At 38.3% G+C, this 18,458-nt stretch overlaps 1 protein-coding gene across 3 annotated transcripts in view; it reads left to right on the top strand.

Annotated features, from left to right (window-relative positions):
- LOC136864219 (early endosome antigen 1) overlaps nucleotides 1-18,458 on the top strand; it is a 576,229-nt gene that overhangs the window by 392,060 nt on the left and 165,711 nt on the right. For all 3 annotated transcript variants that reach the window (XM_067140939.2, XM_067140936.2, XM_067140937.2), the window contains one exon: nucleotides 9,626-9,773. In XM_067140939.2, the coding sequence (XP_066997040.2) occupies nucleotides 9,626-9,773 (148 nt within the window). The remainder of the gene's footprint in view (nucleotides 1-9,625; nucleotides 9,774-18,458) is intronic.

The following is an 18,458-nucleotide window of genomic DNA, read 5'->3' as shown; positions in this document are numbered from 1 at the left end:
TGCAGTCTTTGTAGGACAGACCCTCCCATGAGGGTGGGCGGCATCTGCCATATGTAGGTAACTGCGTGTTATTGTGGTGGAGGATAGTGTTATGTGTGGTGTGTGTGTGTTGCAGGGATGTCGGGGACAGCACAAACACCCTGCCCCCGGGCCACTGGAATTAACCAATAAAGTTTAAAATCCCCGATCCGACCGGGAATCAAACATGGGACCCTCTGAACCGAAGGCCAGTATGCTGACCATTCTGCCAACGAGTCGGACAACCTCATAATCATCACCAAAGAAGGCCCACCCTCTCCCTACTCCTGTCACCAGGGGGAGGACAGCCACTTTTGGATTGGTCAGCCCCCCTGCTGCTGCTATCTGGGTCCTCCTGCTTGCTTATTGGAGGCATCCGGCGTTGTAGAAGAATCTGGATGGCGCACAGAGTGTATTCGCCTTCAGGTAGACTCTGGGAGGTGGGTCCCTTTTGGAAGCATCCAGATGGCGTGGGCCCTGATATTTAAGTCAGGAGCGACCTACGGAGTGAATTTGTTGGTGTAGTGAGTCCAATATGTGGACTCAGTAAGTTAGTAAAGAGTGCAGTCAATGTGTTAGTGACAGCCTGGGATGAGGTGTCAGTCTGTTGGAACCAGGGACTCGTTTTCGTGTGCCTGTCATCGTGTGTGTGAGTGTCTTGGACCAGCTGCTGGAGGAAGATGTGTTCTGTCCTACGCAGTGTGGAGGACAACACGGGGTGCCAACGTGAGGCTGTGAGTGGAGTTAGACGGACTGAGTGGGCAACGTATACTATCCCGAGCTGCGAGACTGACGTGTGGACTGCATACCTTAACCGCACTAACAAGCGTGACTGGGCGGCTGAGTGAGTGTAGTGTAAGTGATCGAATTCTCTCTCTAGATAAAACATTAAAAACTAAGAGAGAGAGAGAGCACGAAAAGTGTGTGTCCTGTGTACTTGCGTAAGTTCTGAGCTCGGTAATCGTGTGCATGTAAATGTGTAGTTTTAGTGCTCAGTTAATAAATCTTAGAAATAGAACGCTACCAGGTTCTGTCTTATTTATTTACCCTGCCAACATAGTACAATAAGGTAATTAGCCCATTTGTGAAGTTTCAGCACAATAACTGATAAACATTACTGACCGTAACAATTACAACACCAATACTGCTCCTGCCTTTTGACAAGAATAACAACAAACAGCTGTCTTAAGGTTTATTGCTGTGAATTTTCATGCAGCTTATTTTGTGGAGATTACGGCTTGTCTACAACAGTTATTCTTGCTTCTAAGTCAGGTCATAAAGGCTCTTTCACCTGAAAATGCAGCAAGGGCCTTAGCAGTAGTGGAGAATGGGTGCAGTACATGCTATGTAGCAGACGTTAAAAGGTACAGAGAGGACAATATTTACACCAGGAGGCCCAGTTCTGGTCATAGGAGAAGCACTACTGAGCACGATGATGAAAAAAAGAAACAAGTTTGTAGTTTCGTGTGACTGTTTATACCTTCTCATAGCCACAGGCCCTCCTGTTTTATGTAGAATGCAAACCATGTGGACATGAATTTTCATTTAAAGAATCTCGCATGCATTAGCTGGAATTTGACCAAGGCCACCTTGGTGAGAAGCTTGTAACATTGTCACTTGGCTGATCCAGAAATGAAGAGACGCAGGAAGAAATAAAGGTGGAAAAATTGACTTATCAAATGGACAATATAATGTACACTGGGATGAAATGAAATGGCGTATGGCTTTTAGTGCCAGGAGTGTCCGAGGACAAGTTCGGCTCGCCAGATGCAGGTCTTTATTTTATTTGACTCCCGTAGGCGACCTGCGCATCGTGATGAGGATGAAATGATGATGAAGACGACACTTACACCCAGTCCCCGTGCCAGTGAAATTAACCAATTAAGGTTAAAATTCCCGACCCTACCGGGAATCGAACCCGGGACCCCTATGACCAAAGGCCAGAACGCTAACCGTTTCGCCATGGAGCCAGACGTACACCGGGATGTTTTCTGATGAATGGAGGGTAAATTCCAAAATATGCCAAGAAATTACAAAGAAAAAGTGAGAGATGTTGAGGAAGACACAGATTATGGTGGGCATATTTTATTAGAAATTGCATAATGTAACTGGACCTGTACTGGAACACAATGATGGATAAAGAGTGCAGGAGAGGGAAAGTATAGTTCAGAGAATGAGATGGAATGGGTTCTTTTTTCTGGCTCTTGCAATCAGGTCACATCAGTGATAGTAAGCCCACCTGGTGTCCCTGATCGATAAGGCATCAAGTCTATATGGTCTGACACTATGGTTAGCCGGTTCGAGTCCTGTTGGTCAGAAAAGTTTTCATAATCAGAATGTTGGCCAGCAGGATAGGAAAGGTGGTAGTATACAATTTCTAATCACTAGGTTGCCTGCCAAAAGCCAGGATTCCATTCCAAACCTCTCCGCAGTGTTCATATTGAGTAAGGGTGTATTCCACTGTTGATGGTGATTCATCTGTCGAATGGGGATCTAAAGCTTTGGTGTTATTCAACAGAAGTAGGCTACTTATCAACACCGGGTTTCAGCCTCTTACTTTATCATCATTGTCATCATCATCCCACATACAGACACGCAAATCGCCTGTGGGCGTGAGATAGAAAGACATGAACCAGGCAAGCTGAACATGTCCTCGGACACTCCTAGCACTAAAAGTGATATGATAAATAAAATGAATAAATAAATTGATAATAACATGTACCCTTATTGGAAATAACTTTTCTCTCTTTCAATCATACCAAAATCATGGTCTAAGGCCCATGTATTTGTGTCCAGTTACAAATACCATATAATCCTGAATACCACCCGCCACTGAATAAGACCCACACCCTAAATTTGAGACGGCAAAATACGGAAAAAGATTAAAAAATCAAATAACTTACATACCTATTTAATTTTTTTCAAATATACCATACCACAAATATAAATTCAAACAGCTTACTTTTCTAAGTGGTGAATGTTTTGAAATATTTATTAACATCTAGGATATAGAAGACCATCCTTCATTTTAAAAAAAAGAAAGGTATGTTCATGCCTGAAACAGTTTTGGATATTGTGTTTTTGAAAGTCAACTACTAACTAAACTTCTTAGGGGAGAAATATTTGAAGTATAAGTTATTTTACACCTAGGACATAAGACTCTCATAAAATTACAACTTTGTACGCCAAACAGTTTTGGAGGGATGAATAATTTAGTTTACGGAGTTAACATCATTTGACACTTTAACGGTGGAACGTTAAAAAAATATTTCCTATTTCATACATAGGATTTATAATACATATACAGCTATTTGGAATTTTGTCTTCGTACATTAAACCGCTTTGGAGGAAGGAATTAATATATTTATTTTCAGATCTTAACCCCCATTTAACTCTCTGAGGGGGTTACATTTGTTTCAAACCTTCTGTTATTTAACACCTAGGATATCATTTGACATTTTAAATTTGTAATCCACACGGTCTCATATAAGCATACATTTCTGTCATCATTCCTCATCCCCCAGTCAATACCCCTTAGCGGTGTATTCTAGTCCACTTCTTATTTGTTGATTCCCTCTCCCCCCAAAAAAATGTGTGTTTTATTTTTAAAGGAGATTCCAAATACCTACTTTCATGTCCATAACACCTTTCGTTTCTGTGATATAAGTATCCTCATACAAAGAATTGAACTCATTTTAAAATTCATTTACCCTCCCTGAATTAGATTTTCCAAAAACAAAAAATGTATATGTTTCTTTATTTTTAAAGGTGATTCCAAATACCAATTTTCACGTCTGTATTATATTCAGATTTTGAGATACCAGTATCCTAATAAAAATATTTCAACCACTCTTTCAGTCCTTTTTACCCCCTCCCCTCCCCACCCCTCCGCAAGTGGTTTTTCCAAAAACTTATGTTTCCTTATTTTTAAAAGTGATTAAAAATACTAATTTTTACATCTGTCATATGATCTGTTTTTGAGATATATTCATTTTAAAATTTCACGCCCTTTGTCAGTCCTTTGCCCCCTCCCCCGCTGCCAAGTAGGTTTTCGAAGAAAAAAATATATGTGTTTTATATTATTAAGGGAGATTCCAAATAAAACTTTTCATGACTGTAACATCTTCAGATTTTGAGATATAAGTATCCTCAAAACGGTATTGAACTCATTTCTCAATTTTTTTCACCCCCTTTAGGGGATTTTCTGAAAACAAAAGATACACGTTTCCTCATTTTTAAAGGTGATTCCAAATACCAATTTTCACGTCTGTAGCATCTTCAGTATTTGATGTATAAGTATCTCCATAAAAAGAATTCAACTTAGTTCACTTCTCTTCACCCACCCCACCCCCTTCAGTGGATTTTTCAAAAACAAAAAATATGTGTTTCTTTATTTTTAAAGGAGATCCCAAATACAAATTTTCATGTCTGTAATACCTTCAGTTTTTGAAATATAAGTATCCCCATAAAACTAATTCAGTTCTTTCACTTCCTTTCACCCTCCCCCTTAAGTGAATTTTCCGAAAACAGAAAAAAAAGTGTTTATTTATTTATAAAGGAGCTTCCAAATACCAATTATCACGACTGTAACATCTTTAGTGTTTTTCGATGTAAGTATCCTCGTACAAAAGTTCAACTAATATTTCAATTTCCAATTCAATTTGTTTTAAAAGGAAATTCAGAACACCATTTTTTTTTTGAGATATAAATATCCTCATACAAAGGATTCAACTACCGAGCGTGATAGCTGCAGTCGCTTAAGTGCGGCCAGTATCCAGTATTCGGGAGATAGTAGGTTCGAACCCCACTGTCGGCAGCCCCGAAAATGGTTTTCCGTGGTTTCCCATTTTCACACCAGGCAAATGCTGGGGCTGTACCTTAATTAAGGCCATGGCCGCTTCCATCCCATTCCTAGCCCTTTCCTGTCCCATCGTCGCCATAAGACGTATCTGTGTCGGTGCAACGTAATGCAACTAGCACAAAAAAAAAAAAATTCAACTACTTTTTCAACTCTTTCAGCCCCTCCTTAAGTGGATTTTTTGAAAACAAAATACACATCTTTATTTTTAAAAGAGGCTCCAAATACCAGTTTTCACGTCAGTAACATCTTCAGTTCTTGAGATGTCAGTATCCTAATAAAAATAATTCAACCTACATTTCAGTCCTGTTACCCCCCTTCCCTTTAAGTATTTTTTTCTGAATTCTGAAAACAAAAAACACACCTGTCTTTGTTTTTGAAAGAGGTTGAAAATACAAATTTTCATGTCTGGAACATGTTACGTTCTTGAGATGTACTGTAGATACTTTTAAAGGATTCCAAATACCAATTTTCATGTCTTAGAACTGTTCAGTTTTTGAGATATAGATACACTCATTTTAAAAGTTCACCCCCTTGGCAATGGAATATCCAAAAATCCTCCCTTAATGAGCACCTACATTGTAATATGAATGCATCCCCAAAATTTCCTTTCTTTATGTCCAGTAGTTTTGGCTTGGCAATGATGAATCAGTCAGTCAGGACATGTTTATATATATAAACAATAAGGTCCAATAATACTGCTTTGAAAATGCCCCTCTTTAGGATCAGATAAAGCTTCACCTACTCTAATCCTTTGAGCTCCATTTTCTAGAAATATAGCCACGCATTCAGCCACTCTTTTTTCTAGTCCAGTTGCCTCATTTTTGCCAGGAGTCTCCCATGATCTACCCTATCAAATGCCTTAGGCCAATCGTGATACAGTCCCATTGACCTCTTGAATTCAAGATATCTGCTATATCTTGCTGCAAACCTACAGGTTGAGCTTCAGTGGAATAACCTTTCCTAAACCCAAACTGCCTTCTATTGAACCAGTTATTAATTTTGCAAACATGTCTAATATAATAAGAAAGAATACATTCTGAAAGCTTGCATGCAACATGTCAAACTGACTGGCCTGTATTTTCATCTTTATGTTTATCACCCTTTCCTTTGTACACAAAGGCTACTATAGCAACTCTCCATTAATTTGGTATAACTCCTTCATGCAAACAGTAATCAGATAAGTACTTCAGATATGGTACTATACCCCAACCCATAGTCTTTTGTACATCCCCAGAAATCCTACCAATTCCAGCTGCACTGGGTGAGTTGGCCATGCGGTTAGAGGCACGCGGCTGTGAGCTTGCATCCGGGAGATAGCGGGTTCGAATCCCACTGTCGGCAGCCCTGAAGATGGTTTTCCGTGGTTTCCCATTTTTCACACCAGGCAAATGCTGGGGCTGTACCTTAATTAAGGCCACAGCCTTCCAACTTCTAGGCCTTTCCTATCCCATCGTCGCCATAAGACCTATCTGTGTTGGTGCGATGTAAGGTCACTAGCTTAATTCCAGCTGCTTTTCTAGTTTTCAACTTTTCTATCTTAATGTATCTTTGTTGTCATAGGTAGTTTTCTGTACTTTGTTAGTATTAGTCACCTCCACTATCTGGACATTATCCTTATAACCAACAATCTTTACATACTGCTGACTGAATACTTCCGCCTTCTGTAGATCCTCGCATACACACTCCCCTTGTTCATTAATGATTCTGGAATGTCCTTCTTTTAAGAGGTTTCTGCCTTAAGGTATCTCTCTATATACCCTTTCATTTTTCACTAAAATATATATGACTGCCAATTATGCTTGTCATCATGTTATCCTTGGGTGAATTCTTCACTAGATTCAATTTCCTAGTAAGTTCCTTGAATTTCTCCTTACTTCTGCAACCATTTCTAACTCTGTTTCTTTCTAACCTTCACCTCCTTCTTAGTCTCTTTACTTCTCTGTGATAATATACTGGGTCTTTACCATTCCTGACCTCCATTGAAGGTACATACATGTTTTCACATTCCCTCAAGAAGTGCTTAAAAACCATCCCTTAGTCTGTTCACATTTTTATTTACCGTTTTCCACCGATCATAGTTACTTTCTTTAATCTTCCCCATGCCTGTCTTATCAGCCATATGGTACTGCCTAATAGTCGTACTTTTACAACTTGCCTTTCTATCACATTTATTTTTAACTATGACAAAAACAGCTCTGTGTTCACTAAAATTGTGTTTTACATCCGTTTCTCTATAGAGCTCATCTGGTTTTACCAGCACCACATCCAGAATATTCTTATCTCCAGTTGGTTCTATCATTTTCTGATTCACCTGTCCTCCCCAGATTGACTTATTTGTCATTTGTTGATCATGCTTTATGTCGTTCGCATTACCTTCCGAATTGACATATGATAAATTTAGATCACGCGCTACAATCACGCTTCTTTCCATATCGTTTCCCACATAGCTGAATATCTTATCAAATAATGCCAAATCAGCATCTGCACCATGCTTTCCATGTCTGTATACTCTAAAAACATCAAGTTGCCTATTATCTTTAGAGATACACTTAGAATTTCATGTTTGTCATCTTTAACTTCTTTGTAGCCTACAAATTCTTCTGTCCTATCCTATCTCTACAATAAACACTCCAGTTCCATGAGAAAATTTCTACATCCATGATACCATTTTTCAGCCATGGAACTCCTATTACAATATGTACTTGGTATATACTGCATCTATTAAATGACTTAATACTTGTCCTTCCTTTATGATGATGCTTGTTGTTTAAAGGGGCCTAACATCAAAGGTCATCGGCCCAGTCCTTCCTTTACAATAGTTCTACAGTTTGAAATGAACTTTACTCACCAACTCCAACTTTTGTCATCTCTGCCTGTTTTCTTCCGGATGGTTTTGCCTCCTTACACTATGGCTTCACGAGCATCACTGTCAGCTGATTCACTCACCAGAGCTTCGATGACGTCAGCACTGTCATTCTAGTATGTTCGACCAGTTTCCAGCATATTCCTTTGAGCCTTTGTGAATGTGTGTGTCTTTCATCTATGCCCCACCTCCTCTCTCCAACTCTTATTTATTCAGCTTCAGTCCATGTTCAGCAGAGATGATTCTTTGGCCTGTTGGAGAGGGGACTGCTGGATTTCTGTGCCAAGTTATCTGAGTGCTATTATGCTTGTGTACCAAAACTATCATCATGAGGAGGAAGCAATGTAATATAAACTTTTCTAATGGACTCTTAAACAAACCCTACGGGGATTCTAATTCCATTCGTTTGCTTAAGTGCGGCCAGTAGTGAGTATTCGGAAGATAGTAGGTTCAAACCCCACTGTCGGCAGCCCTGAAAATGGTTTTCCGTGTTTTCCCATTTTCACACCAGGCAAATGCTGGGGCTGTACCTTAATTAAGGCCACGGCCACTTCCTTCCCACTCCTAGTCCTTTCCCATCCTGTCATCGCCATAAGAACTATCTGTGTTGGTGTGACGTAAAGCAACTAGCAAAAAATTTCATTCGTTTTGGAAATGAGAGCTTCACCTTTTATTATTCTTCGTACAAATGGTGATAGAATTTGGACTAAAAGTTTACTTTATTTCCATGGACGGACATATTTGCCAAATGTATTGAAATCCTAACCTATTTTTGGAACTGAAATTCTGCTCTGTGGATGATAAACTGAGTAAAACAATGTCAGTGCTTCTACACTATCTTACAATTTGGTGTTTCCTATTGGGTCTCATACCTAATTATGCCTAAGCACTTTCATGTCGCTCTGTGAACTTATACAAATAATTAATCCTGGGCTTTTAGATACTTTAAGATTTGTCTATTGATAATATAAAGGTAGCAGTGCACTATTCGCTACCAAGAAAGTATGATAACCGTTATAATATGCAAATTACATTACCGAGCTCGATATCTGAAGTCGCTTAAGTGTGGCCAGTATCCAGTAATCGGGAGATAGTGGGTTCGAACCCCACTGTCGGTAGCCCTGAAGATGGTTTCCGTGGTTTCCCATTTTCACACCAAGCAAATGCTGGGGCTGTACCTTAATTAAGGCCACGGCCGCTTCCTTCCCATTCCTAGGCCTTTCTCATCCTATCATCGCCATAAGACATATCCGTGTTGGTGCGACGTAAAGCAAATACCAAATTACATTATTTAAGACTTCGTTGACAGAAACTGTGTTATGATAACATGATTTAAAATGACAAACTTTGAGACACTGTGGCAACAAAGACTTGATACTAAATACAACTGTTGAAAATATTAATGTTTGCGTTTGTCGGCATAATGTTGGTTTATCTACTGAGTAGTTGTCAGCGTGATGTGATGTAATTTTTTCTTTGTTTCAGCACTATTTTCTTTTGCATTCCCCCTCCCTCCCTCCCTCCCTCCCTCCCTCCATTCATTGATTCCATCTTGTGTTAAAGAAAGCTTGACCAAAGCAGCAATATCACATCCAATGTCTACCATAGTAGTAGATGATACATCTGAAAAGAGGAGGAGTTCCAGTGGACCATGACTCTACAGCCCAGAATATATTATTTCTACAACAACCACCGTGAAAGTTTATGCTGTTTGGTCTTGTGTTATGTTTCTCCCATGTTGCTCCCTTCATTTTTCTTTGGTATATGAGAATTTTATTTTTTATTTGTTTTTGAATAGAGTATGACTCTATCTAATTGCACTATTTTAAAAACTCTTTTCTATATATTTTATATAAATGATTCTTTTGTTCCTTTCTTTATAGTGAAGAAAGCAATCGAGAGCTGAACAGTGCTTTAATGAAAAGTAAGCAGAAGATTGAACATTTAGAAAATGAGCATTCAGAACTTGTGGCTCAAATTCAGGTTGGAGAGGGAGCAACTACTGCAATCCAACAACTGACGCAGGAGAATGTGAGTGTTTCTGTACTTTACATAATTTAATTGTAAAAGTATTTTTAACCCATTATTGTTTTTCTATTTCTATGAATAGAAGATGCATGCCAGTGGCCTTCTGAAAAGTTTGAATTTGTTTGTGTCTAATCATAATTATTTAATACTGCCATTTAGCTTTCACAGCCGTACTTATAGACATGATATAGGCTTTTGGGCTTACGCTGTGTCAAGGAAATAAGGTGAAATTTTTTACGTTTCGCAGAGAACTTTGCTCTTCAGAAGAAAATCTCGGCTGTTCACGAGGAAGACTTCTTAAAGAATGAGGTTTGAAATTAGACGTTATATTAGAAGTGGAAGTGGTACGTTTCATTCGTCACCAGAATCAGTCTGAGAGGGAGTCACGTAACATAACAGGTGTACACACACATATGGAAGCATGACATTGACACAAGCCTGGAATGAATCATCTGGTGATGAAGAATGTACGAATTTGGAAAACACCGAAGAAAATAACAGTAGTGAAGTGATAGGGAAGGGAACTACCTATGTAAATCCTTAATGGCTGGCAGCCACGTGTTACTTAATTGATAGCCAGTGTATGAAATTGTTAGGATTTTTACATATTTCCACAGCTTCCCGTACAGTCCTGGACCTGTAGTGTCTAGTGTTGGTAAGAGCTCGAGCATTTTGGAACACGACATGATGACCCGATGATGCAGGTTGGTCTGGCCCCTCAGCGATTCCAAGACATTAATATACATGAATCACCTCCTTGGTTCACATATGTATGTATGTACATAGATCTGAAGGCCAATCTTCAAAGTGATGATTTTGTATGGATGAGATTACTGTCGCTTTCTTAACCTCCTTTGCAGGAACAAAATAATGCCATCACCATGGAATGAAGTTACCACATGTTATAACTGCACAAGCTAAAAGAAAAATCCCTGTTACCTCACTATACTATATGAAACTATCCAAACAAATTCATACTGTAGAATAAATGAACGGCGAATGCCATGTTGAATCATTGAAAATGGTCAAGCAATGAATATTTAATCTACTATTTCAAATTGCATTAATCAGTTCTGTGTGAAATGACACTTTAGCTCCAGAGTAGACATTCAAACCACCACACAATGTACATTCTCCGAGAGAATAAATGAGCAAAAGTAAACCATGTAGTGTCTTCCACAGGATACACACACTGAATGAACTTGTAATGACCTCGTAATGGACACTGCCACACATGTGCACACGTATATATAGCCTTGCTCCATATGGCTGTAGTTTCTCCAAAAGTTCACTTGTAATAACACTCTCTCTGACACATCTTCAAGCATAACTCAGTCAACATGACCTCATTAAAAATCAGAGATTTCAGATTGGCTATCGGACAGCCGGTATGAAAATTAGCGCTCCCATGTTCATCCACATCGATGGATTACAATCTTCAGCCTATATTTCCCGACTGTACTCCATGTTTTCAAGTCACGTTTTGCAACAATTTCAAACATCTTTACCAACATTGGCTCTTTTTCCTATATTGCACAGTCTTGATCAATCTTCACTGCTATGCCATATGTACAGATTCTTACCTAAATAAAAGTTATACAAATATAATGATATACATATTCAGCATTCCCTAACTACAAGTTTTTCTTGTAGCACTATGTTCTTACATCTTAATTTAATAAACTCACATGATATTCACTATTTTATATTACAGATGAGTTTACAAAAATTTCCTAACCTAAAATTGGGGGATCGTACTTTTGTATGGTTACAGCTTCACATACAAAAAAAAAAAAAAAAAAAAAAAAAAACCTTCTTTGGTAGACAAATATAACCCTTGCCGGACAATTCTTTGTGTGAATAACAGCTCAGAGATCCACGCTCCTAATGCAGGTAACTAAATCTGCGATTCCAATCCTCAAATTAGTAAATGACGCACTTATCTCCCAGGTCCAGGCTGACCCAAGTATGCTGCAAATCATAACTACCCAAGGCAAGTCTATCACAAATATATACAGTATGCGTACATTACTCTGGCCTTTAATGAAGAATAATCTTCCCCTTAACTCACAGGAACAAACAATTCCACGTCATAAATTTGCTTAATTGAAGACCAATAGATGGTGCCTCACAGTGTTTGATACTCTCAGTATCATCTTTGAATATTTCATGAAGATCGTACATGCATTTATCAAATATTACATAATCATGTCAATTAATATGCATTAATTTAATTAAATCTTCTTGAATGAAACTTAACTTTATAAGAAATAAATTGACAACAGGGTCCACCTTTTCAATACAATCTATCAAGTAAATAATATTACATCAGTCTTGGGACTAGTTTCAGCCACTTAGTGGCCATTTTCAGCCAAATGAAAATTAAACAGATCATGTGATAACTAAGACATATGTATACTAGGCAAAGACAATATTGCAAAAATAATTATAACGTTAAAATACATATAATAACAAAATTATGGTTGTGATCTTCTTGTCTTAACATGATGTCTTTAAGTTGACTTAGGCCCTCACGCAGAGAAGTAAATCTGGAATTGATAGCCAAAATTAGGAATGAATAAACATGCAGAAAAGAAATGAAAAAGGTGAAAAATTATTTATGAGACTCACCTCTATAGTGACATGTACAGTATATATAATGTCTGATGTAGAAAAAGTACTCTTGCTTCACATATACTGGGTGGTCCACCAGCCCCTTGTGATCAAGATTTATGCATCCATTCACATTTACCACAATTCTGAAAGACATCGTTCCCTCTCCCTAAACCAGGCTAATATAATGAGATGTGTATTTACGGGCTAGATGACAGCAGGAATCGTGAGCACCACAATTAATTCATTATGGGTATCTCGAATGAACACATAAAACAAGTACAGATATCATAATCACAAAGACACACACAGGAGATGCTTTCATTTGCATACACTATTTTATTTACAAATTATGTACACATTATACACATTATTTACGAATGATATACATACTATATGCACACATAATAAACTGCCATCTTGAACAAAACACTGCAAAGGAGGAGGAGGAGGAGGAGGAGGAGGAGGAGGAGGAGGAGGAGGAGGAGGAGGAGAAGAAGAAGAAGAAGAAGAATAAGAAGAATAAGAATAAGAAGACTCAGTGTATTGCGGAGAACATTTAGAATAAGAAGTCTAAAACTAAAAGAAAAAATGAAAATTAGGATAAGCTGAACAAATGAAGCGATTCGAGTAATGATAAATTTAGAGGCATGCGAGTACATACTCCTTCACTCTCTCTCTCTCTCTCTCGCCCAGCCGACCTGCATGCGGCCTTATGTTAGACTATAGATAGCCATTCGTCTGTCCGGAGTAGCAAGCATATGAGCGGAGGCGAAATTGAAGAGGGGGGAGAAGCAGAATGCCTATGTGTGTTGATTACAGAGTTTGGATGTGTTATTTGTTGTAGCAGTTCATTAGGAATGCCATGAATTTTACCATACTTTTGTTATTAGGTTGAAGATGTCTCCAAATTAGACACAAAACATGTCTCTTTCCTAGAAAAGGAAAGGAATAAAGAATTTTTTTTAGTATTGTATAGGTGGAGTTTACTCAAACATTCTTAAAACTTGTTGACAATATGGATTAATTATGAAGTTCATTTCTTGCGGTCACACGCTGAACTTGACTCGCTCACTGACAGAGCTCAACTGAATACCTGCTGGCAAAAACGTTGTAACCCTCACTTTTCTAGAATGCTGGGTTTCCGTGCATTAATGATGTATGCCGTCAGATTGAGGCATGTAGGAATTTATGTCGACAAACATGTACTTTAAGCGCCTTTTTTATTTTGTTTAAATTTCACCATGGGTCGTGCGGGTGCAGAAACGTATCAATGGAGGAGGAACGTCGTGTGTCACTAAGTCCTAGTGTGTGCAACGATATAATTAGGGGACGAAAACGCAAAATTAAATATAGTAAATGGAAGAGGAATGAAAAGAAATACAAGCGGAATTCGGGGCAACCATATTTGGCCCCCAATAACTAATCAGTGCCTGGGAAAATCCCTGCTGAACAGGTAGGTGCAAGTACGTTGTAAGCCAATGGAAGAAAGCCTGTTATAGTAAGTTTTAATAGACTACCCAGACTGTATAAAGACCTATTGCCTGTATCTGTGGAAAAGAAAGCTAATCTGCTAGACATGTGTCAATACATTCTTGAAAAATATCAAGTTTTTTATGAGAACCTAAAGACAAAGTGAAGTGACAATGTAATGTTTATTCATCATTGCAAAACATTCTCCCAAAAATATTGCTGGTGTTCAGTGAACTCTTTTAAACAATGGGAAGCTCTAACAATGGGTAATGCAAATTAAAAGTGTGGTTTCTGTTTCATTATTTGTATACAGAATAAAAACAATAAATTATATTAAAAGCTATAAATATTTTCAGTAGTAAAAAACGTTGTAACCCGCAAAAATGTGCTACTTCCGTTACAATTACAACCTTTTTGCATGGACGTCCAATGATCATCTCTTCTATCTTGATTTTAAAGTCGAACTAGTGAATAACTAGTGAACTCATTTAAACTAATTGTCAATGGCAGAGTAAGCATTCACAAACAATTTGCTTGTATATTTCTTTTTCTTCTCTCCTGCAAATGTTCATTTTGAGGGTTACAACGTTTTTGCCAGCAGGTATTCAACTGTGCTCCAATCTTGTACGGCCTGTCTTTTATAGCTGGGTCAGCCCCATCTGGATGTTTTGAGAAAGGAGACACCCCGAGAGTCCTCTCGAAAATGAATGCTCTGGGTGCACCGTCCAGATAATTTTCACAATGCTAGAGGCCTCCCATGGGGTTGTAGGGCAATGGAGACAGTGATGGTAGAAGCACTGACCAATGCACGCCTAGCTCTCCCCTGATTGGTTCGCTGTGTGGCAAAGTCGCCACACAGTGGTGTCACTCGCGCTCCAGTCCAGGCTCTGCTGTTCCTCCCCATGACTTAAGACTGATTAGTGGAAAACCACCACATCATCATCATCATCATCATCATCATCATCATCATCTTTATATTTCAATGGGGGTGAGGGTGGGGTGACTAGCTCCTGGCTTAACTGTGGGATTCCCACCCAGAAGGCTGAGTTTCAAATCTCTGTTGATCCTGTGTTGAGATTTTCGTCTCATAAATCACATGGCTTCATGAAGGGCATTGGGCCTTAAAATTCCAACAAAAATTAAAATGAGTCTGGGTGGCTCCAGTAGCCCCAGAAATAGCTGGGTTATGCCGAAGGAAGTTTAGATGAATATATCTTTCATTGTTCAGACAGCAAGCCTCTGTGAATGAGCTATACCCTTCTATTATTCTTAGTTTGCAATTATCACTGTGGCATCATATAATTCTATATATCTTACCTAGAAATCATTAAAGATTGAGACTAATCCTCATCATCTTTGGCTCTTTTTCTCTTACCATAGATGGCCTCGTCCATAATCTTTCCAGAGTACCTCTCCTCAATTCACCTCACACTACTCCACCACCAAAGCTAGTTCATATGTACACATTCAGCCATCAAGTTCATTCCTAATTTAGTCTTATCTCCTCATTGCGAGTACCCTTCTACCATTGTTCTTAGCTGTTTAAACTAGTAATCATTCTCACTGTTTTCATGTTTATTACTTCCAGCTTATGAATAAGATATTCTTAGTCCACCCAGCTTTCACTTCCATACAATTCCTCCCTCTCATATTATGCTTTTGAGTAAATGATCCATGAAAGCTAGGAACAATAAAGGCAAAGGATTACTGCGTTGTGTAAGATCTGTAACTACTTTGAGCCAAGAACTCTATCCACCATCAATTCTCAATGCAACCAGACTGTCAAAGTAAATATGATTGACTGTAATAAACTACTGTTCATTCCCAATATGTCTTATACAATTTTGCTTGTTAATCTGTTATACACGTCCTTTAGACCTATAAAACATAAACATAGCTGTCTATTTTTCTTGTTGCATTTTTCATTTACTTGGTGCATACTGTAAATCTGTTTTTTCCTGCCACTCTGTGGTCTGAAAATGCACTGCCTTTCATCCACCTTACTTTCTGTCATTGCTTATACACTCTTTTACAAAATGCCGGTGAACACTTTGCCTGGCATTGAAATACCTTAATAAGCATTGCAATCCCTCCTATCCCCTTGCTTTTTATATGATGGAATTGCTCCTTTTGTCCAATTAGAAGGTACCTTAGTTGAAATTTGTTCTAACCCTTTTATTCTGTGAAGCCATTTTACCCTACCTTTCCACTATATTTCACATTTCAGGATGAATTTCTTCTCTCCCTGCTGCTTTATGGCACTGTTGTTTATTTACCATTTCCTCAGTTGTAATTTCATTGATATTATTGTTCTGTTCCCAACGAGCTACATTGTTTATTAGAATATTGAAAACATTATGCTTTTTGAAAACTGACACTCAACAGCTATTTTAGGCAGTTTTTTAATGTGTTACTTTTTACTACTTTTATGCAAGTTATTTTAATACATGCTCTGAAGGTTTGCTTTTTGCTTTTGCCTTAGTTCTGTAATGGATTGTTTTTGATACAGTTCTCTAGCTTGTTCTGAATGTATGTACTTTCTGAATTATCTCTTGTTAGATGCTGTCTTCTGTAATGGTGACCCAAAGAACAGCTATGGAATTTTGAGGAAAATCAGGCAGTTTGTCTTCACATAGCATTACCACCTTGCCAGTGAATGTTCTCTTAGACACTAGTCAGAATGTTGTAAAACCCATTCAAACAAAGCAAATGCTCCTGCTGAACATAGCCCTGCTTCAATTGTAGCATAAAAACAAAAAACTCGTAGGTTTAGGTGATTATAGATATTGTGATCATAGCTGCAGGACCTCAATTTTTAAGCAGAATCAGAAGCACACTGTTGTGACTTTTTAATTTAAAATATTTCACTTGTATTGGCTGGAGTTTGAACCACATACCTTGATCAGAAGCCAGTGATGATATCACTCTGGTATCATGTCCCTTTTGCCTGAATTTTACCAGTGTTATGGATGAGGAAAGGTTCTTTTTTTTTCGAACCATATCATCTTGCTTGGATTAGGATGTACCATATGTATGCATAAGTCTTTTCTGGTTTCACTAAAAGATGGCACCAGCGAACAGTATGCAGCATATGAATTTAACACATACGTCAGTTTGTTCATCTGACATTAGTCTACCAACACACAAAATTTGAGTCCGCCAAACACTAGTATCTGAGTTTTATAGTTCAGTGATCATGTCGATGTTTGTGTCTGAAAAAGATCATTTACAACACGCATTGCATTTCTTATTTAATCAGAAGAAAAAGGCTTATGAAAGTCATTGTTTGTTGGTAGAAACATACGGTGAACACGCTCCATTGATTAGAACATGAGAGACATGGTTTCGACAATTTAAACGTGGTGATTTCAATGTGAAAGACAGTGCGCGCTCTGGTAGACCGTGAAAGTGCAAAGACAAGCAATTGGCACAAGTATTAAATGTGTCACAAGAAATAATAGGCAGATGTTTACAAGCAATGGGGAAGATCAGTAAACTCGGTAAATGGGTCCCACATGACTTGAATAAATGGCAAGTGGAAAATCGCAAATCCACTTGTGAAATGCTGCTTCAACGCTGCAAAATAAAATCATTTCTGTACCATATTGTGACGGGTGACGAAAAATGGATTTATTTTGAAAACCTGAAGCGGAGAAAATCGTGGCTGTCACCTGATGAAGCCGGTCCTTCAACACCAAGGCCAAATCGTTTTGGCAAGAAGACCATGCTTTGTATCTGGTAGGATCAGAGCAGTATTGCACCCAAATTGCCTTAGGCAATATGGTGGAGTATTTAATTCATTAGTTTCTGTGTAGAAATAATGTAACATTCAACAATTTTGGCGAGGACTGCAGAGTTATCACAGCCCACAAACGTAGAAGATTTAAGCCACCTTAGAAGAGGTAGAGCATGTTCGCTTGCTGCCTCCTGGGAACCAAAGTTACGGAATTTTACACGCATCTGTGTTAGAGAGAGAAATCTGAAATGTGCAAAACACACAGAGGATAGCTGAAATCCTTGGAATTAGATGAGTACACACCTTACAAAAATGGCTCAGCCAATCAGATTGCTCCATTGTCAACCGCCAAAATTTCCCGCTGAGGATATTTTAGTCTGTCTCGTGAGTTTGTGTAAGATTGCACATCAACTGGGCTTCTAATGACTGTATCGGAGTGAGTATAATATTTGGTGGACCCATTTAAATTAATTACAGTGTAGGTGGAATATAATTGTTGTGCACGACTGATCATGTGTGGATAGCGTGGATGCAAGTGAAAGTAAAAATAGTAGCGCCAACAAACTAATGGCCGATGTTGATTTAATTGAACCCACACCAAGTGAATTATACAAAACTGTACGATAGTACTCATACTATAATCTCTGTACCATGATTAAAAAAAAAAAAAAAAAAAAAAAAAAAAAAAAAAAAAAAAAAAAAAAAAAAAAAGGAATCACGGACACCTTTTAATGACTTTGTGAAGCTACTGGATAAATTTGTGATACTTCATGATATCACCGGAAGTTGAGTTAGAATCATGTAGTCGGACCGAAGGTTTATTACAGAGATGTGACCAGGCGAGTTGGCCATGCGGTTAGAGGCGC

The sequence above is a fragment of the Anabrus simplex genome, chromosome 2 (assembly GCF_040414725.1).
Source record: "Anabrus simplex isolate iqAnaSimp1 chromosome 2, ASM4041472v1, whole genome shotgun sequence".
NCBI classification, from domain to species: domain Eukaryota; kingdom Metazoa; phylum Arthropoda; class Insecta; order Orthoptera; family Tettigoniidae; genus Anabrus; species Anabrus simplex.
This window is presented reverse-complemented; position numbering and strand designations above follow the sequence as displayed.